The sequence below is a fragment of the Saimiri boliviensis genome, chromosome 6 (genome assembly GCF_048565385.1).
Source record: "Saimiri boliviensis isolate mSaiBol1 chromosome 6, mSaiBol1.pri, whole genome shotgun sequence".
Taxonomy (NCBI): domain Eukaryota; kingdom Metazoa; phylum Chordata; class Mammalia; order Primates; family Cebidae; genus Saimiri; species Saimiri boliviensis.
In genome coordinates, this window is record NC_133454.1 from 82,600,990 (window position 1) to 82,622,535 (window position 21,546).

At 45.5% G+C, this 21,546-nt stretch overlaps 1 protein-coding gene across 14 annotated transcripts in view; it reads left to right on the top strand.

Annotated features, from left to right (window-relative positions):
* TEAD1 (TEA domain transcription factor 1) overlaps positions 1-21,546 on the top strand; it is a 276,947-nt gene that overhangs the window by 212,013 nt on the left and 43,388 nt on the right. For all 14 annotated transcript variants that reach the window (XM_039470826.2, XM_074401102.1, XM_039470827.2 and 11 more), the window contains 3 exons: positions 703-749; positions 1,579-1,640; positions 2,700-2,824. In XM_039470826.2, coding sequence (XP_039326760.1) covers positions 703-749; positions 1,579-1,640; positions 2,700-2,824 — 234 coding nt within the window. The remainder of the gene's footprint in view (positions 1-702; positions 750-1,578; positions 1,641-2,699; positions 2,825-21,546) is intronic.

The following is a 21,546-nucleotide window of genomic DNA, read 5'->3' on the forward strand; positions in this document are numbered from 1 at the left end:
TTATAATCTCATTTAATTTTTCAGGTCATCTTAAATGCTTCCTGTCACTGCCATTTTACACATGAAAAAGCTTGAGATTATTCAATAGCAAAACAAGCATTTGGAAAGCTGAGATTATAGTGGACTGGATAGTGATGTCAAGAATCAGCCAGAGGCTGCTCTTTCCTTCCTCTATGTCATGCTGCCTCTCTAGCTGTCACCCCAAATGCACAGGGAGGCTCACTGCAGAGAAGCTGCCTTCATTGCCTCTTGGAGCTCCTGGCCTCTTGGAGCTCCAAACGTCTTCAAGCTTTGTCCTCTGTCTTGCTGGGCCTTCAGTGCTACTGAGGCAGAATATCATGCAGGGAGCGTTTCAAAATGGAGGGAGGTGCATGGATAAATCAGTCAGTTAAAATATTTGCGAGCCCCCTGCAGTGCACCCAGATCTCTGCTTAGGTGTAAGGAGAACACTGAGGAGCTGTTGCCTGCCCCTGCCCTTGGGGGAATTTTCGGGAAGGAGGCGCTAAGGGGAGCTCTGGATTGCCAGTCCAAGGATATGGGTTCTGGTCTTGTGCAAGTGGTGACTGCATTTGCACTTGGGGAAGGCGACTCTGTTGGGTGATCGAACCTGCTGTCTTTTAGTAGGGGTTGTGATGCGTAGGCATCTGAACTGTGCTTTGAAATAAACTCTTAATTCTGAGGCCTTTGCATTTTGCTTTTCAGTTCTGGCCGGGAATGATACAAACAGGGCAGCCAGGATCCTCACAAGAGTAAGTCTGAGGAGGGGTGGGCACTGACAAATCAGGGCTGGTCCCAGCCCATCCAGGGAGAGCTCTTCAGCACCTGGAGGAGAAAGGAGCATTACGCCGAGGTCCCAGAAGGCATCCCCTTCTTATTGTCTACTGAGGCCTCTAGCAGGAAAGAGACTGGCTTTTCAGGTCTGGGAGAGGTAGAATCACCTCACTCCCACCTTAAGTATTAGCAGTCATCCTGCTGGAAGCAAGAAGTGGACCTTTCTTCCTTCATGGTATTGAAGGCTGAACTGTGGTCTTCCTTGCCTGATAAAGGGCATCACAGGTGATCCTGAAGCCCATTTCATTCTGGCTTGTTCTGTAATAGGGTGGCTAGTAGAAAAATCCTACTAGATCCCTTTGGGGGCAAGAGAATCAAGCTCAGTAAACTGGAAAATAAGGGCAATTTCAGGATCAGAGAAAGGAAATCCTGCCTATATGCTGTAAAAAACAAAAAACAAACAAAAGAACCTTGCACTATTTGGCCTAGAGAAGGAGATCCTGAAGCATGCCCCAAACTTTGCCTAGAAGTGGTGACTGCTTGACCTCAGAGGTTCAAAGGCATATGTCACAACACATGGAATTCAGGCTCTTTCCAGTGCCTCCCACTGAACTGGCATGAGGCTTGGTGGTTTGATCCCTAGCAGGCTGCTGGCCCCTTAGTTTATGGAGCAATTGCCTCTGCCTGGGATGTTTTACAGCCTGTAGGCAGGGACCGCAGTGGTGAAGGACGTCCCACTGGGAGGTCATGGTGGGACCTGGGTAATAGCCGCTGCTGCAGATGTGATCTCTGACTCTCTGTTCCCAGCGTCAAGCCTTTTGTGCAGCAGGCCTACCCCATCCAGCCAGCGGTCACAGCCCCCATTCCAGGTGAGTCTCCCTGAAACTCCCTCTTGGGAGCACAGCCCTACCCAGCTGACAGCTAGGTCTGGCACTTTGTTCCCAGGGTCAAGAGATGCTCAGCTTTGCCACAGCTGCACATTGCCCCTGAGTTGCTGGATCCTGGGTTGCCTGGAGCTCAGGAGGGCCACAGGGTAACCCCTGCCAGGTCCCGATTCCCTTCAGTCATCTCCCAAGAGCATTTCAGGTGGCTTGTTTAAGAAACAGGAAGCCTTATCACTTTCACTGAAGATGCTGGATTATCCGCAGAAGGAGAAGTTGCTGTAGCACCTTCCTCAATATAAACTGGCCTAATTAGGCAGTCCAGGTCTTGAAGGCAGATAGGGTTTCATTCACCCTTTCTTGGATAAGTAGATATCAGTCCTGCTACCTTTCTTTAAAGGAGAGAGTACATGGAAGCCCAAAGTGGAAAACATGAATCTCTCCAGCCTGCCTGTCTCTTTGCCCACAAAGCTCACCCCCAATCCCCACATGTGCATGTAGAATAACTCTGTTCAACTGCTTGAGGTATACAGTATAAAAGCCACTGCCCTCCCTTATGGATTCCCTAAACTGAAAATGCTTTCACATATTGCCCTCTGCCCTAGTGCCATGTGGCATTCAGAGAGAATATTCTGTAGTCCTGGTGACCACAGTCTTAAGGAAGATGGACAAACACAAGAAGTGTGTGGCACATCTGAGTCTCACAGGAAGTCTTTGGAAGCATTCACTTCTCACTGTCTAGTCATTCTTGACTTGGTCCCCAGGTAGACCTGTTGGTCCAGGGTTAGATGTCCTCAGGCTGCAGCCTTTAACCTTAGCTGAAGTTGGCTTAATGAGGAACACATGCTTTGTGTTTATCTGACTGTTCAGCATCTCTGGGTTCCTCAGCCAGAATCTATCATCACCTGAGTTCTCCCTGGCAGACCTGGTGGACAGGGACCTGTTGGCCTTTCCTTCTGGGTCATCTATAGAGCCCTGTTCCAGTATTTTCCTGAGGCCCAAGGGGAGGTGAATGACCAGCATCACAGGTGACGATTGGTCTTTCAGGTTTTGAGCCTGCGTCAGCCCCAGCTCCCTCAGTCCCTGCCTGGCAAGGTCGCTCCATTGGCACAACCAAGCTTCGCCTGGTGGAATTTTCAGCTTTTCTTGAGCAGCAACGAGACCCAGACTCGGTGAGTGTGCCCAGAGAGATGCGTCTTGAATACAGGATTTCTTTCCCTTTACTGTTCACCTTCTTGCTTCTCCATCTTTCATCCTTGTCCCCTGCCCCATGCCTGACAAATATCCTTTGTGAAAACAGGCCTGGGAAAGAATAGTCAGGTGCCTTTTGATTAAGTAGAAAGAGATTCCTATTGGCAGATGTGTAGAAAATAGCAGAGCTGGAGGTAAGTTGTTGTCCTGGACCCCAAGGTGCCATAGGGAATACTTGAGTCAGAGAGAGGGACCCTCTTATGTTTTGTAAAATTTAACAAGAAGTAACATTTATTGAGCCTTGCCATATGCCTGGTCCCATGCAGAGTTATTTAGATAAATGATCACAATCCATCCTCATAAAACCCTAGGAGGCTAGGTACTGACTGACAGATGAGGAAACAGAGAGGGTAAGTAACTTTCCCAAAGTCACACAGTTAATCTCTGATGTATTCAAGATTTAAGCTCAGGTCCTGAAAACTCTAAACCTAAACATGCAGCTCTTATTCCATACTGTTTTTCCAACTCTGTTTCTACGATAGCAAGTTCTTCTCTTCTTAAGAAGAAGTGTCCAGGTGCAGTGGCTCATACCTGTAATCTCAGCACTTGGGGAGGCTGAGGCAGGCAGATCACAAGGTCAAGAGATTGAGACCATCCTGGCCAACATGGTGAAACCCTGACTCTACTAAAACTACAAAAAAATGAGCTGGGCATGGTGGCTGCATGTCTGTAGTCCCAGCTACTCAGGAGGCGGAGGGAGGAGAATCTTTTGAACCCAGGAGGAGGAGGTTGCAGTAAGCCAAGATCGAGCCACTGCACTCCAGCCTGGCAACAGAGCAAGATGCTATCTTAAACAAACAAAAAGAAGTAACAAAATGGTACTTTAACGGTTTGCCATAGAGTGCAGCGCATTATAATATCATAAATACCAGTAACATTGGCATCTGGACTCTATTTGTCACTTTCTTCTTTCCCATCTCCCCCACCCCATCTTGTACCCATTGTCCCATTGTTTCTCAGCCAGGCATTTCCCATACATATGTGATCCTCCCTTCTTTCCTGCCCAACAAGCCCCGTACCCTTTCTTCACACCCACTCCTTGGCTGTGAGTATGAGCATTGCATCTGTGTGTGGGTGAGCCCAAGGCAGAAACTGAAGGAATCCTTAGTCTGTCTCTGAGATTCTCACCAACTCTTGCCGCATTGTCTATCTCACCCCATCCTTCCCATCTCGTAAGTCCCGTGCTCTCTGTGTGCTGCCTGCCTTGCTGTCGTTTCTGTTATCAGGAGAAAGTGTTGGGAATGACTTCAGAGCCTGTGGTAGACAACTGAGATACTGAGCAATTGGAGGTGACTTCTCACGGGAGAGTTTGCACTTCATCTTGAAGGAAGGCCTCCCATGGGGCAGAGAGGCTTGACCAGCTGTCACCAGTGGAGATGGGAACCCACATGTGGCCCACTGATGTCTTGATCCACAATCGTGAACTTTGGGAGCTGGTGGAAAAACAGAGCTGCTTCCAAATTAGGGGGAAAAAATGAGGGAAGACATGTAAATTGCGTGCATCAGGACAGGTACAAGAAAATGGAGCTGTTGAGACCAGGAAAGAGAAGAAAAGGCTAACTGGATGACTCCTCCCAAGCAGCTGAGTGGTTTGCAGGAAGAGTGGTGGTGAGGGTGAAATCCATAGAGGTGGGAGGCATCGGGACAAACGGAAAGATGCCCTGCATGATTCTCTGCCGCTGGTTCTTTGTGGGAAGCATACAGAGTTCTTTGGTTGAAGGCTGGGCTTTGGCCCAGATGCTGCTTCTGCCTCTTGTAACTCGTGTTTGTATGACACTTCGTTGTTTAGAGTACTTTGTCGTTTAGTATTTTATTCTGTCCTCATAGTGCCTCGTCAGATAGGTTCTGCTTTCCCCATTTTACAGATTAAGAAACGGAGGCCCAGACATACTGAATGACTTAGTCAAGATACCTAGTCAGTAAACGGAGGGAACCAGGAGCCCAAATCTTGTATTTCAGTGGACTCTTTTCACTACCGTAGAAGACCACCTCCAGATTTTGAAGGTCTCTTGAACTGTCTTTCCGTCTATCTCTGATGTGAGCAAATTTCTCTTTGCATATGACTTTTTTTAGGAAACAACTCCAAGGCACTGGGAGACAGAAGTCCCCACGTGATTTTTGCTTCCGTGGTTAAAAGACCATGGAATCTTTCAGAAAGATTCTCTTTTTTAAAAGAAATAAAAATACTGTGGTATCTTCCCCCATTGTTACTGTGCTCTTCAGTCGTGGACCTCTTCAGGCCCAGAAGGCTTGATTGCCTCTTTTTGTTGTTATTTGCTGGGCTAAACATTTTGAGTCATTCAGATCGTTCTGCAAACATTCATGTGCACCTGCACATGCAAGAAGCCGCACAGGAGAGGGGCATATCGCTGCCCAGACAGACACAGCCTCGGCCCCTGGGGAGTGTAATACCTAGTAGAGACGCGAAACAGATGATTATCCGAGAGATCGTTGCAAAGTGCTGTGACTTCTAGGAAGAAAGAATATTGGATGCTGTGAGTAACAGGAAACAGGGCAAGTTGCCTTGAGGAAGTAGCCCTTAAGCTGAGAGATGGAAGATTGGACAGGGAGAGAATAAGGGAGCAGAAGATTCCAGAGGTGATGAAGCTGAAGTGTATGTGGCAGTGTATTAAACCCGTGGCTATTTTCAGAAAGTCAAGGCCCACTAAGTCCCTAGAGTAGAGGCCAGAGATACATGTTTCAGATACGTTCAGGATACACATAATAATCTGACTGGGTAAGTGGGTCTGGCCTGCTATTGTTAATAAAAAAGCTTTAGTTACATAGACTCCAACACATGACTTAAAAGGCCCTGAAATGAAAGGAAGGTCTGGTGTAACACCCTTGGGCCCTGGGAGAAAAATCATTATATTTGAGGGGATGTGAATTTGGAGAAATTAGAATTTATTTAACCAGTACTTTTTGAGCACCTACTACTGTTTCAGGTGTTAGGAGTCAGCAGTGAACAAAACAAAGTTCTTATTCTTATGGAGCCCACACTCAGGTGGAGAACACAAGCAAGAATACCCAAGCAAATAAATACCCAATATGTCTGAAGATGCTAACTGCTTATGTGGAATAATGGTCCTTTGTCACAACTGCCTTTTTTTTTTTTTTTTTTTTTTTTGGAGATAGGGTCTTTCTATGTTGCCCAGGCTGGCCTCAAACTCCTGGGCTGAAGTGATCCTTGTGCCTCAGCCTCTCAAGTAGCTGAAACTACATAGACCGCCATGCCGCAACCTTTTTCCCTATGGAGAGTTACTTGCTTTTTGGATTAAAATTGTATAATTGCAGAAAATAATAATAACCCCAATAGATAGGTTGACGTTTCTGGCTTGTATTAGATACTAAGTGATGTGCATTGGACGTTACCGACCAAAGCTCTATCACTGCTGTGAAATTATTTTGCTTAACTTCAGTCACTATGTTGGTGTTGCTTCTGAGATTCCTATGTCACACTCATTTTGCAGTTGAACACAAATGGTTTAATGTATGCAAATGAATGTGGCAGATTGTGAATAGGATCTAAATTTGATTTTAGTGGACATGTGAGGGCCTGAAGGTTGGTTCTTGTGCTAGAGGTGAAAAGTGGTGGTGGCTGACCTGTTGAAAGGATGGAGAATTAACAAAATTATTAAAAGCATTTGATAGTGTCTTAAGTACCAGCCTCTCAAGTTATATACTGTGTGCTTTACTGGACAAACACAATGTGCTATTACAATCAGGGTATAATGGTAGGTACTTCAGGGATAAGGTTACACCAAAAAATTTGTATCTTGTAGATAGTGTTTTTGACTCTTAGATTTTTTGTGGCTTCTCAGACTTTAATTTTGCTCTATTTTTGTTCCAACAAAAGAAACATTAAAGCCATGTAAAACTCAGCTGATACATTTTAACACATTTGGGTATACGGTACTTAAAATTTAACATCCAACATTAAACACATTAACTTGATAAGGAAGCAAACAAAGTGACCGATAATTAAAGGGCCCTAACAAGTTAAACTTTGCATTTGGCTTCTTTAGATCTTTGTTACAGACGGCCATGTACATATGTTTCCCCCTACTTTGTAAAATGGCTTAGGCTCATTAGACTCAAGGGATTATAAAATATTTTTTAGTAGAGAAGAAAACTTCTAGGTAGTGCTGACAAAAAAAGAAATGATGTAGCCAGGTTCCATGCTATTTGTCATTAGTGACTTCTTTCATCTTTATTGAGCTCTGTGAGGTAAGTCATTCTATTGCCTTCTACAGAAGAGGCTTGGAGAGATTGCTCCCTTACAATAGCCTTTGCTCTCTAGCCTGTCTGTAACATCTCCTAAGAGAGGATGAGACATGGTTGCTGGCCGGGTGCAGTGGCTCACGCCTGTAATCCTAGCACTTTGGGAGGCCAAGGCAGGCATATCACTTGAGGTCAGGAGTTCAAGACCAGCCTGGCCAACATGGTGAAACCTATCTCTACTAAAAATACAAAAGTTAGCTAAGCATGATGGTGGGCACCTGTAATCTCAGCTACTCGAGAGGCTGAGATGGAAGAAAGAGCTTGAACCCAAAAGGTGGAGGTTGCAGTGAGCCAAGATCACACCACTGCATTCTAGCCTGGGTGGCGAGCGAAATTCCGTCTCAAAAAAAAGAAAAGAAAAAGACCCAATTGCATACTTTAGTAGCAACAAAGCCAAGAGAAGAACCTTAGTTTGTCTCCTCCTCAGTTTAGAGTGGCCTTAGAACCAGCATTTTATGAAATTTACTTGTTGGCTCACCACATAGGTCACCCTTACCACCACAGAAGACTTCTTCACAAGCCGGCAACTCCTAGCAGTAGTGATGGCCAACATTTAAATATTTTGTGTGCCAACACTTTATCTTACGTAATCCTTGTGAAGTAGCTTGCCTGGAGTTAGACAGCCAACTGACATGGGAAATAGGATTCAGATCCAGGTCTGTTGACTCCACATCCTGAGATTGTGACCAAAAGGCTCTAAGGTCCATTTGTATCTGATGAGTGGGTTGTCTGTTTTTTGTAGCCCAAGGCTATAAGGAGCTAATGGGAGAATAATTAGGGGGATGATCGCCCCCTGCTGGCTCCACGTGGTCTGTTAACCAGACGGCAGCTTCCCCAAGTTGGTGGTGGTTTGTTTATGTTGGTGGAGAACCAGCGAGTCAGTCCCTCTGTTACCTTTGGCTCTACTAGACGCTGAAAGAAAAACAGCAGAGGGTGAAGAAAGGAAGGAAGAGTGTAAAAAGCAAAGACTATTTGAGTTGGAAATACACTTTTCTACATGATTTCAGTGTTGCATATCAAAGGACCTCAAGTGTTAAATGTGGGATCCTCCACCTAGGGTGGGCTATTTAAAAGAGGCCTCCCTGAACTCAGGGCCCAGTTTCTGTAGGTCAACTTAGGCAGATTAAAACCCAGCATGGGAGAGCTGTCAGCAGAATCCTGTGAGTACACAGGGAGTGGTTTTCCTGATAAAGCCTGGAGTGATTCCTCCACCTCAATTCTGGGGCACAGCTGGTTCCTCCAGCCCCCCACAGGACAGCAGCTGGCACACCTCTGCCTGCTCAGATTCCCCGGGCACCAGGCTGTGTGTCTCATGCCTGTTGTGGTCTGGATGCCACAGTGAGCAGGAGGCAGGAAGAGAGCACAGAAAGGATTTACTTAGGTGGGAATTACACAACCAGAGGAGGAAAGAGGCAAAGGGATTGTTCTCTTTAGATTTTGAGGAAACACTCACTGCCTCACAGAAAAAAAAGTTCTGTAATACAATACAGGAACAAACCCAATCAGGGAAGGCACACATTTGCTCAGCCTATGAAACTCATTTAGTTCTATTTATTTTTTATTTTTTTACTTTTGTTTTCTTAATTGAGATGGTTTCACTCCATCGCCCAGGCTGGAATGTAGTGGCACAATCGCAGCTCACTGCAGCTTCGACCTCCCAGGCTGAAGGGATTGTCCCATCTCAGCCTCCTAAGTAGCTGGAACTATAGGCATGTGCCACCACACCCAGCTGATTTCTGTACTTTTAGTCGAAATGGGGTTTCACCATGTTACCCAAGCTGGTCTTGAACTCCTGGGCTCAAGCAATCCACCCGCCTTGGCCTCCCAAGGTGCTGGGATTACAGGTGTAAGTCACCATGCCCAGCCAAGAAACTTATTTATATAATATTATGTCAATAATAATCATCACCAGCACTTACAAGCTGTTGTAAGCATAGTATGTTGAGCGTTATGTCCAGTCTATACATAAAAGAACCGTGGCTCAGAATTGTTAAAGTTATCAAGATCCACTTCCAAGAGCAGTGACTGTGCCAGGGTTTAGCACCACTCTGTATTCTTAACCACGTCACCATACTTTTGAAGAAACAAAGACAAAGTTCAAAAGTTAAGGCTGGGCGTGGTGGCTCATGCCTGTAATCCCAGAACTTTGGGAGGCCAAGGTGGGCGGATCACGAGGTCAAGAGATCAGATCGAGACTGTCCAGGCCAACATGGTAAAACCCCATCTCTACTAAAAATACAAAAATTAGCTGTGCATGGTGGCGTGCACCTGTAGTCCCAGCTTCTCGGGAGGCTGAGGCAGGAGAATTGCTTGAACCCAGGAGGCGGAGGTTTCAGTGAGCTGAGATCGCGCCACTGCCCTCCAGCCTGGCGCCTGGTGACAGAGCGAGACTCTGTCTCAAAAAAAAAAAAAAAAAAAAAAAAAAAGAAAAAATTAAAAACACGTGCCTGCAAAGTAGCAGCTCCCCAAGCAAGGCCAGACTTCTGAGGGCCTTCCACATTGGGTAGATGGTTACTCTGGGTTTCCTCTTGAGTTCCTTTTCCAACCCATGGAAAAATTGTCTTCCGCAAAACCAGTTTCTGGTATCAAAAAGGTTGGGGACGCGCTGCTTTAGAGCCTGTCTTTCGTCATGCTCTAGTGGCAGCAAAGCGGTGACTGAGGTCAGAATTCTTAGCAGCTGTGTGAGATTTGCGGCAAATTACTTCACAGCTCAGCCTTAGTTTCCTGTCTGTTAAGTGGGCATAACAGGATTGCTGCACTGTCACTGTAATAATTACATTTAGTAATATCCCTGAACATACTCAGCACTCCACAAATGCTTCTGAACCTGAATGTCTAATATGTAATGTGAAAGGAAATTTAGCCAGAGACCTGGAGAGGGAGGGATCAAGCTTGGGAGAATGTGCTTATCAGGTGCTTTGGACTCTATTGAAATTCAAACAGGAGTCAGAATATTTTTCAGTTACTTTTTTTTTTTTTTGAGATGGAGCCTTGCTCTGACACCCAGGCTGGAGTGCAGTGGTGCAACCTTGGCTCGCTGCAACCTCCACCTCCTGAGTTCAAACAGTTCTTCTGCCTCAGTGTCCCAAGTAGCTGGAATTACAGGTGTGTGCCACCATGCCCAGGTCATTTTTGTATTTTTAGTAGAGACAAGGTTTTGTCATATTGGCCAGGCTGGTCTGGAACTCCTGACCTCCTAATCTGCCTGCCTCAGCCTCCCAAAGTGCTGGGATTACACGTGTGAACCACCATGCACAGCCTCAATTAATTTTTAAAATTTAAAATTAAACTTTTCCTGTAGGTAGTAAATGTGTGTGGTCAAAAAAAATCTCCAAGCATCAGAGAATGGAAGGGAGACGTCCTTTCCTTCTCATTCCTAACCTACCCCTAAGTAGGTGACCACTGTTACTACTCTCTGATGAGGCTTTGTAGTGATTTTAATGCACATACAGTCTAAAACGAATATATATTATCTCCCTACCCTGCTATTTAAAAAGAGGATGTGATCTGATCTATGCTTCAGGAAAATGATGGTTACATCAGGTGAGAACAAGGGCTTTAGGAGAATATACTACTGGTCAGCTGGTGGCTGATGAGGACCAAACCAGGGCAGGGGCCATGGCTGAGAAAATGGTAGAGGGGAGAGATGTTATGGAGATAAAATTATAAAGCCTTGTGGATTAATGAGCTGTGAGAAGAGGAGATAAATGGCAATGACTGGGTATTTGAGACCAAGGATGCTGATAGAATTTGAAGAGTCCTGTAACAGAGGAGGAAGCAGGATTGCTAAGAACTGGCTTGGTGATAATGCTTTTGGCTTTCATTCTCAAAATAAGCTTGTTGAAATACGTATTGGAGACAGGAAAGCTCAGAGACTTTAAGTAACGTCACCTTGGACCTCGTTAATAGATGGCAGGGTTGACTATTTGAACTTTGTCTGAATTTCACAGTGTATGAGAAAATGACACTTACCCCATTATCTGGAAAAAAGGGAAGGGCAGATATGATTCTCCATTCACAGATGGATTTGGGCTTCAGGACAGGAGAGAGGTCCTAAAGGGTCACCGAGGCTTGGTGATGGCAGCGTCTCAGCAAGGAGGAAGGGAGTTTTGCTGCCTGGTGTCCTGGCCCTTATTTTTATTTCTAAGTGGCTGGACTTCCTGGATGTGGAGGTGGGAGTCAGCAGTTGTCATAGTCAGAGGGAGCCCGAGGTCTCCCCTCTGGGGGACTGGCAGGCCTGTGGTGGAGCTTGCATGGAAGGTCTGCAAATATATCCTGCAGATAACATGATTCTTTTTCATAAAGGCACTTGGTCAAATGTGGTCCCAAGGATGATTTAATTTCATATCTCTACACTTTCAGTGGTCTAAATTCACAGATCAACTAAAATTCCTATGTCAGAACACAGATCCTGTCTTGGTTTGGAAAGTGTGACCAGGGCAGCTCTAAGGAAATCTGACATTGATGAAACCTGTGGAAGAAAGAAGAGGGGATGGCTGTGCATGGGGATTAGGTTGGAGACATGAGATAAGAAACAAGGTTTCGGCTGGATGCGGTGGCTCATGCCTGTAATCCTAGCACTTCTTAAGGCCAAGGTGGGCGGGTCACCTGAGGCCAGGAGTACAAGACCAGCCTGGCCAACATGGTGAAACCCTGTCTCTACAAAAATACAAAAATTAGCCGGGCACGATGATCCCATCATCATGGGCCTATAATCCCAGCTACTCAGGAGGCTGAGGTGGGAGAATCACTTCAACCTGGGAGGTAGATGTTGCAGTGAGCCGAGATCGTGCCATTGCATTCCAGCCTGGGCGACAGAGGAGACTCCGTCTCAAAAAAGGGAAAAAAAAGCAGCAAGGTTTCAATTCCAGATTGCCAGGAGGGTTCTTGCCTGTATCCTGGGCAGGATGGAGAAGGGCACCGGTGTCTCTGGAGAAACTTCCTGAGTGGCTGCGGAGGCAGTTGCTCCGTCTTGGAGTGGAGATTGGCTGTGTGAACAAATCTGGTTTCTGGTCCTTCGGAGAAGATGCTCCTTCTTTCCCATAGTTCAGGGCTTACAGGTGATCTCATGACAGTAAGCCAGCTCACCAGTATCTGTGCGGCTCTGTGTGGCCTGGGCAGAACTTCCACATGGACCGTTTTGTTTGACCTTGGAGACAGGCTAGTAGGATCGTCACCCCTCAGATGAGGAAGTTGAGGTCCAGAAAGGTTAAGCCCCTTCCCTCAGGCCACTCAGCTAAAACTAGCAGAGCCTAGCTATTCTAACCCAGGTGTCATTAATGTGCTCATCTCATGCTTAGGAATAAGTGTTTGGAAAGTACATTTGGCCTTCCAGGTTTGGGGAAGAAGGCTGCAGCTGGTCTCATGCTTGTCTTTGAATTTCTCTCAGGTTTTTCTCATGTTTTCCCAAGCCTCGTCTTCCAGGGGGGCACAGGAGATGGAGTGTCTTCTGGGGTCAGTGTGGAGTGCCCCCATTCCCCTCACGATCCTGAGCCCTAGCTGAGCCACCGGCAAGGTCCTTCAGGCCCAGGACACACCCTCCTGTGGCAGCAGCCTGTCTGCTGGTGCTGTGCTCAGTGTTTGTGAGATGCTCTGGCCATTCACCTTCATTCTTCATTACCCTTTGGGAAGGAGGCCACTGAAAGCGTCTGGACATCCGGATTTTATAGACATGTCTCAGAAGCCCCAGCCAGGCCAGGCCTCCTCTGCTTTCCTTGGCAGGTCTGCACCCCACGCACCTGCCTTGTTGCTCACTCAGCAGGTGGGGCTTTCAGCTGCACTTTTGTGGGAAAGTCACACTCTTTTCTAAGGAAGCAGCAGCCCTTCTGTGGAGATGGTGCTGAGAGTGGGAGGAGGAAAGGATGCATCTCGGTGTGAGATCCCAGAAGGAGGGATTCACTTGCTCCTAGATTCCTGTGATGTTTCTCTCTGGGAAGAGTGAGGGACATGGGATCAAGTGACATATCAGGGCCAGGTTGGCCAAAACAGGGTTGGTACCCTGAACAGTGAGCTAAGGAGAGAACTCACTTCAGATACACTTTCTCCCTGGCAGGATCCATGAGCACAGGCAGGCTTCCGGGTTGAATGTGCAGGAACCTTTTTTGGCTTGGCTCCACGGCCATTCCCTGTCCCCCACAGGCCATCGCAGGCTGCCCAGCCTGCCCTGGGGGTAGCTGGACAGACATTCCTGGCAGGACCGTGACAGGAAGTAAATGTAGGTGATTTGTCCTTGTTCTGTTCCAGCTTGTACATTAGCATCCCTTGACATGAGTTATTTGTCTTGATTTCTTTAAATTCCTAAGTGGATTATAATTTTTCTCTTGGTATTATTTGACAGCAGTCATTTTTCAAGGTTTCACTACGTTCTTCAAATACTTAGAATTTTTGGAACAAGTTTAGGAAAAGACTGCCATCTTCAGGTCAGACGGTGCAGTGCAGGGCCTGGGCGTGTCTGAGGGCATCTCACAGATGCTGGGGACTAGCAGATTTGTAGGGCTTTTTCTTCCTTCTTCACAAAGATTGAACTGCCGTCATCAGAGGTATCTAGAATGTATTGACAGTCGTTTAAAAAGAGAGAGAGAGAGAGAGAGAAAAGCCCCAGTGATCACTGTTGGAAGTTGTAATGTTGTGGTTTGTTTCATCTACAGTGATGAAACCTCCCAGGCTGCCCCCACCCCACTTTTGGGAACAGACTTCGCATGTCTTAGATGAAGCTAGGAGGCAGGTGTCTGGAGAGGGTACCGTGTGCCTGACGGAAATGTGGGGGCCAGACCCCCACAAGGCCTCCCCGCACTGCCACTACCCTGCACCCCAGCACCGATGTTAATGTCAGAACAGTAGGAATCGCCTTAATGTGTCTGAAACTTTCCTGTCTTCATTTCTGCTTTAAGTTTTATAATGTCCAGTTTTTTGTTATCAGAGGGACAGTACTGATTTCACATTATTTCATCCAAAGAAACATCGTGATTCTTCCAGAAATTACGTGCTTTGTACAGTGTTAGGAGTTTTTCTTGCATTATTTCATTTAATATCCTTGGCACTCCAGCACAGCAGGTACTGCTTTTATTCTTGCATTGTATTTCCACTAAGTATGCATATTTCCACCATGGATGTAGGAACTGCAACAGAGATGGCTTTAATCAGTTGCCCTGGATGACTCAAATAGGAATTGGTACTGGTGATTCAAACCCAGTTCCAAACTCAGATCCCATCTGACTCCACAGTCCAGGTGCTCATCACTTCTCACTGCAGGTTCCCTAAGCAGCAAAGAACAGCCAGGGACTAGGAAACAAAGTGACCTCGTAGAGCAGCTTTGAAGGAAGAGGAAAGTTCTTTATAAACCCCCAGGGTATCTCAGAAGCCCCTTGCAAGTAAATGGTTGAGTTTTGAGGGCTGCATTCACCTTGATGATTGTTTGCAACTGCCATGAAGAATCCCTATTGCCACGAGGGATTACAGCAATAGAAAGAGAAAATGAACATTTCCCCAAGTCAAAATAGAAATCCACATATTAAGATTGCGTCAAGTGCTGCGGGCATCCTTGATCCAGGTCTTTGTGGTGAACCCTGCCTGCAGACAAGCGTCCCAGCTCCTGGCCAGCTGCCCTGTGCCTTCGGGCTGTAGGAAAGCTTTGCAGTCTGACTCTAGCTCCTTATAAACATCCTGAAGTAATATTTTTTTTACTTCCTTTTGCAGTTCTTTCCCTTCCTCAGAAAAACTCCTAATGTTTCAAGATAGTTTTTGATTGGTGGTTTATTTAATAAAATAATTATATAAGCCAAATTGAAATGTATGACCCATAGGAAAAGCAGCATTCTGCTGCTTCATGGCTCCTCCTGCCACTTCTACTTTTTAGGGACCATTGCCTGCAGCCATTTCTTTATGTTAATATATTTATGTCCATATTTCTAAGTAACATGCTTATACTGTATATATCATTCTCTGAATTTTAGGCATCATCTATTGACTTCTTAACATACGAAACTAGAATTTAGCTCTCTAAATTTAGTATGTGCCCCACTTCCCCCCTTGTCTTCCTTGCAGTCCCCCTATGTGCCTGTATCACATTAAAAAAATTAACATTCAGTTAATCTTAAAAACCCAAATAAATTTTGCACACAGCATGGTTAATGTTATATATAAGCATTTTCTTAATTGTAAAATTGTTTTTCTGGAGTATATGGTTGTCTTTTTAAAAAAATGTTCAGTTTTACATACCTATACCAATTCATCCTCAAAGTTTCTAGGAGAGGTTGGGTGTGGTGGCTCACACCTGTAATCTCAGCACTTTGGGACGCTAAGGCAGGCGGATCCCCTGAGGTTGGGAGTTCGAGAACAGCCTGACCAACATGGAGAAATCCTGTCTCTACTAAGAATGCAAAATTAGTGGGACATGGTGGCGCATGCCTGTAATCCCAGCTACTCAGGAGGCTGAGACAGGAAAATTGCTTGAATCCGAAAGGCAGAGGTTGTGGTGAGCTGAGATTGTGCCATTGCACTTCAACCTGAGCAACAAGAGTTAAACTCCGTCTCAAAAAGAAAAAAAAAAGTTTCTAGGAGAACTCTCATACTCCTCTGATACTCTTCTCCAGCTGGTGAGATACAAATCAGGGGCCTATTCTCTTGCTGACATTTCTTCCAGGAGCCCTCAGCTCCACGGATCCACTCTGGACTGGTTGACCTGGCTAGTTTCTTTACTTTTCTTCTGTGTTAGGCCTCATCTCTTTTTAAAATTTACTTCCTCATTTTATAGGAACGTATCCTCCTGTAGCTCCCTGAGAACAAGTTGCAAGGAGTGTCAGTTTTCTGAAACCTTAAATATCTGAAAGTCTGTTCTACTTTCATGTGTAATGGATAATTTGGTGTTGATCATGGTTTTTGTCTTGGACTCGTGAAACTTTATTCATGTTTTCTAGGCAATTTCCACGTTTTCTCCTTGCTAATGAACAATACTGTATATTTAATGCTGGAGAATAAGGTCATTCTTATAAAAAGAGCAGGCAAATGTTAATTTAGTTCATGTGATATGCAGAAATGTTGTTGACTGTCTTTATTATCCTCATCTTCTGTGGGAATCTATGAGAACATGTATTTATTTAGTAGGGAAGATACAATTCGCAGTACAGAGGCAATAAGCTTGCTCTGTATAGTCACCCTCTAGGGTCCATGAAGACGAGCACTTTGTTGTTAGCTCATGGATCCCTGGTGCCTAGCACCGTGCCTGGCATATATGATGGATGATAGGTATGCTGATTCATTCTGCTAAAATCTGTAAAAGAAACAGACCAAGTGAATCCCTTTTGCGTTGTTGACACTGAGATGTTGATAATCAGTTGCGCCCCTACTGAGTGCCCAGGGGACTCTTTTGCACAAGTCAGAGTCAGCCTCTGTTTTGGATATTGAGGAAATCTAGCCTGCGGCCTTGCATACCTGAGTCATTGGCATTCGCCCTTTTTCTGCTCATATATTGTTCCCAAATGCCTGTTTTCTTTTATGAGAATTCCTTTTGTGCCCTATGGCATAGAATCGCCCTTACTTGTTTTATGTGCCACCTTCACTTTTGGGGAAACCACCACTGCTGGAGAAAAAACGGGGTTTATGTGGAAAGGAGGGAAGCGAGTAGACAACCCCCCTTAACATACTTCCCTGTGGGGAGAGTCGGCAAGGCTGGAGGTCGTCAGAGCCTCACCACACGGGTTTCAGAATTGATTTCATTAAATCTTGAACCCAAACATACAAATTTCTTCCTTATAGCCTTTGGGATTTGTGGGCAGAGGGATTCCTGACCTACCCAGGTTGAATGAAGGGTAGAGGGCGGTCTGTTTGTTTCAGTGCTGTGGTCTCCAGGACACCTTCTGTCGTACTTTGTATTCTTAGAAACAGAGTCACCACCTCTTGGCAGCAATGAAGCCACCCAGATGCCAATGGTCAGAGTTTGGTTTCAAGTTACCAGCCTTGCCCGATTTCCTTTGGCAAAGACAGCCTGCCCCTTCTCTGTTCATTTCAGCCTGTTCCGTTGTTGCATTTGGGAACGATATATGAGCAGAAAAAGGGCGAATGCCAATGACTCAGGTATGCAAGGCCGCAGGCTAGATTTCCTCAATATCCAAAACAGAGGCTGACTTTGACTTGTGCAAAAGAGTCCCCTGGGCACTCAGTAGGGGCGCAACTGATTATCAACATCGCAGTGTCAACAACGGAACACGAGGTAAATTCCTCAAAATAGAAATCTTTGAGGACTCTATCTGATGCATTTGTGAATCATATTTGCCCCTAATTCTAATTTAACTTCAAACAATGTTTAGTTTTCTTGTTGTTGTTCCTTTCCCCAATCAACTTTCAAAAAAAAAAGTTGGTTTAACAATGTTAGAAGGGCTTAGGCATTTTCTTCTGGGGGACAGTGTGATTGATGTTTGCAGCAAACGCAAGGGCTGTGGTGTTGATAGATCCAGCTTTTATTAACTCCAGGACTATTCCTGGATGTGTGACCTCAGGCAAGTCAGTTCATCTCTAAGTTTCTATTTCCTCATCCGTAAAATGATGTAAATTAAGTCCCTCCAGCGTTGCCATGAGGCAATGATTACCTGAGATCACATCTATAAACAGCACATTGCTCACAGTGCCTAATGGACACAAGTTCTCTTCCTTCCTTAAGGCACAGGTGAGAGGCCCACACCCTGAACAGCTGCTTATGATGGGCCATGGTCAGGGATTTGAGCAGTCACTCCGCTTCACTGCTTGCTCCCAGCTCTTGGCTTATTTGTGTTTCTTTTTCTTAAATAGGCAGGAGGGATACCTAAAGCAGGAAAGTTCTATTACTTCTACCTCCAGAACTAGTGAATCTCACATGATAAACTGTAACCATGGTGAATCTTAGCAGCTATCATTTATCCAACACGAACACTTCTGTTTGTTTGTTTGTTTGTTTGTTTTTGAGACAGAGTATCACTCAGGCTGTAGTACAGTGGTGGAATCTTGGTTCACTGCAGCCTCTGCCTCCGGGGTCAAGTGATTCTCCTGCTTCAGCCTCCTGAGTAGCTGGGATTACAGGCATGGGCTACCATGCCTGGCTAATTTTTGTATTTTTAGTGGAGATGGGGTTTCACTCTGTTGGCCAGGCTGGTCTTGAACGCCTGACCTCAAGTGATCCACCCTCCTCAGCCTCCCACGTGCTGGGATTACAGGCCTGAGCCTCCAAGCCCAGCCTCTATCAAACATTTCTTATATGCCAGGCCCTCTGCCAAGCACCTTCTGAATGATAGTTCATTTAATACAAATGTTACAGGTTCATTTAATACAAATGTTACAGGTTTTTATCCCCACTGCACATGTGAGAAGACTGAGGTTTCAGGTTTGTGTCTGGCTCCAAGGCTTTTGTGCTTTACACTCAGCACCTTGCTTTTCAGCTGTACCTTCATGGTTCCCATTGGTATGCGGTGGATTTTACCCCCATTCGCCTTCTTGACTTCTTGACCTGTAGAGGTCAGGGCCGTGGTCCCCATTTCCAGCAGTACAGTGCAGGGACATTTTCATGTTAAGCGCAAAAAACTTCAAGTTTTCCAGCTTCTTAACTTCACCCCAGCTCTAGCCTGGCCCAGGGCAGTTAGCAAGACAGAATAGCTGAGGGTGAGGAGCCTAAAGGGAGACTGGGATTCAGCTCAGTGGGTCCCCAAGGGACCATGCCTCCCATAAACTCACTGCCAGCAGAGGGCACTAGAATGGACAGAAGGGTGCGTCCCAGAACGGGGGGAGGTCTGAGAGCTAGCTGCAAGCAGAGGTGATTAATCAGGATTGGATGGATAGATACACAGCCAGTTGTCTCAGTAATGAAGAAACAATGCCTTTTGCCCAGTACTCCACATTCCACTCTCTGTCTCTGATTGCCTTTATACCAGCATCTGTGCCCACACCTCTGCCCGTGTTATTTTTTTTTCCTTTTGCCCACTGAGATTATAAAGACTAGAAGCTGCTTAGCAGCTGACTGTGCCTCATGCATTTCCATGGGCTGTGGCTTTTAATTGAAAAAGTGATGTGGCAACATTTGAGAAAATGTATAAAAAGATCAAAGATACTCCTCCCCCTATAATCTCACCTCTTCCCACCCCTATTATCTCACCTCCCGAACACAATGGCTTTTACTTTTAACCATTTTAACTTCCTACTTCTGCTTTTTTTTTTTGAGATGGAGTTTCACTTTTGTTGCCCAGGCCAGAGTGCAATGGCATGATCTTGGCTCACTGCAACCTCAGCCTCCCAGATTCAAGCGATTCTCCTGCCTCAGCCTCCCAAGTAGCTGGGATTACAGGTGTCTGCCGCTATGTCCAGCTAATTTTTTGTATTTTTAGTAGAGATGGGGTTTCGTTATGTTGGCCAGGCTGGTCTTCAACTTCTGACCTCAGGTGATCCATCTGCCTCCAGCTCCCAAAGTCCTGGGATTACAGGCATGAGCCACCGCACCCGGCCCTGCTTTTACTTTTAACCTTTTGAAAAATAACTTCTTCCTGCTCAGGCATACCCTGTTGTTTTATAGTATCTCTCAGCCTCTGTCTTACCTAAAATCTGCCAGGCAGCTGGTCCATGCAGCTGCATCCATGTCGGAGCCTGAGAGGGTCCTCTTTTTCACTTCACCTAATAACTTTTAGGATTTTTGAAGCTTTGGAAAAGATACAGCACTGATGTTGAACAGGAGAGGGGCCTGGCCCTCTTCCAAAAGATACTGGCCTCAGTTGCACTGCCCCTATATGCAGCACTGGCATCAGATAGAGTGTTCAGCCTCCTGTCTTTTGGAATCGTGGCCAGAATGGCCAGAGATCCATGATGGCGGGTAGCAGGTTATAGATTTAAAACAGTACTCCTTCAGGATGTATTTCATAGGGTTTTGTGACCAACTGAGTTTTAGAAACTGGAAATTATATGTGAAACAATGTTTCTTTAAGAAAGTGCCCCCCGCCCTTTTTTTAAGAGGCAAGGTCTCACTTTGCTGCCCAGGCTGGAGTGCAGGGGCATGATCAGTTTATCGCACCTTCGATCTTCCAGGCTCAAGTGATCCTCCTGCCTCAGCCTCCCAAGTAGCTGGGACTGTAGTCATGTATCACCACACCTGGTTAATTTTTTTTTTTTTTTTCCTGGTAGCCATGAGGTCTCACTATGTTGTCTAGGCTGGTGTCAAACTCCTGAGCTCAAATGATTCTCCCTCCTCGACCTTCCAAAGTGCTGATGTTAAAGGCATGAGCCACTGTGCCCAGTCAACAGCACTGTTTTTAATATGGTTATTACAGTGAATCTCAAAAAGAATAAGTCTTAGTCAAACAATAATAGCTAGAATTTATTGAGTGCCTATTCTTTGTTGGATCTAGGATCCCTAGTGAAGTCTGTGAAGTGTCTCATTTAAACCGTGTAACAATCCAGTGAAGTGACTGCCATCACTGTCCCCATTTTAGAGACTTGAGAGGCACTTGCCCAGTATCATAGCTAATTTGGACCCAGTGTTTTATGCTTGAGCAGGACAAATCCAGACCACATGATTTTTTTTTTTTTTAAAGCAGGCTCCAATGATTAGATTCCATAGACTGTATATTAACCCATATATAGTACTCACCTTTGCCCAAGCCTTCTGTTACTTGGGACTTCCTGTGGAATATATCAGTACGCAGGACAGTAGTTGGAGAGTTGCCAGTTTTAACTTGGAATGTGAGCGGACTTGGACTGCTAGGTAAAGAAGGCAGATGGAGTTTCTCATTGAACCCTGTCTGGTTCTGAGACCTGTAGAGCCCCTGCATCCCCAGGCTTCTTGGTATGTGTCACGTTAAGTTGGTGTTACTGCCTACTCAGTGGGAGAGGCAGGCCTGAAGGGTCTGGAGTATAGCCTCTAGACTAGTGGTTCTCAAATCTGGCTCTGTACTGGAATTCACTGAAGAAGCTTTAAAAATTACTGATGTTTGGCCTCATTCTCAGAGACTCCAGTTTAATCTAGATTGTGCCCAAGCCTTTGTGATGTTTAAATTGCTCTGTGGTTATTCTCATGTAGCCTGGGTTGAGAATCACTGGTTTGGACACACTCCTTTGTGGTCCACTTACCATGTCTTATCCCAAAGGAAGGGGAAGAAAAGGGTTTGCTTTGTGAGTGAAATGATTTAACATTGTTTAGGGTTTGCTTTTTTTTTTTTTTTTTAAATGAATGAGTGACCAATGTCCTTTTTCACCAGCCATGTATGGCTTTGTAGATCTTCTCTGTGATCTATACCCCAATCCTAACTTTGCACTGACAGCCACATATTGAGCAGCCCTTATGTAGTAGTTTTGGATTGGTTAGTAAGGGGACTGGTGACAAAGAGACTCCACACTCTTAGTCCTGCTGGAAGAA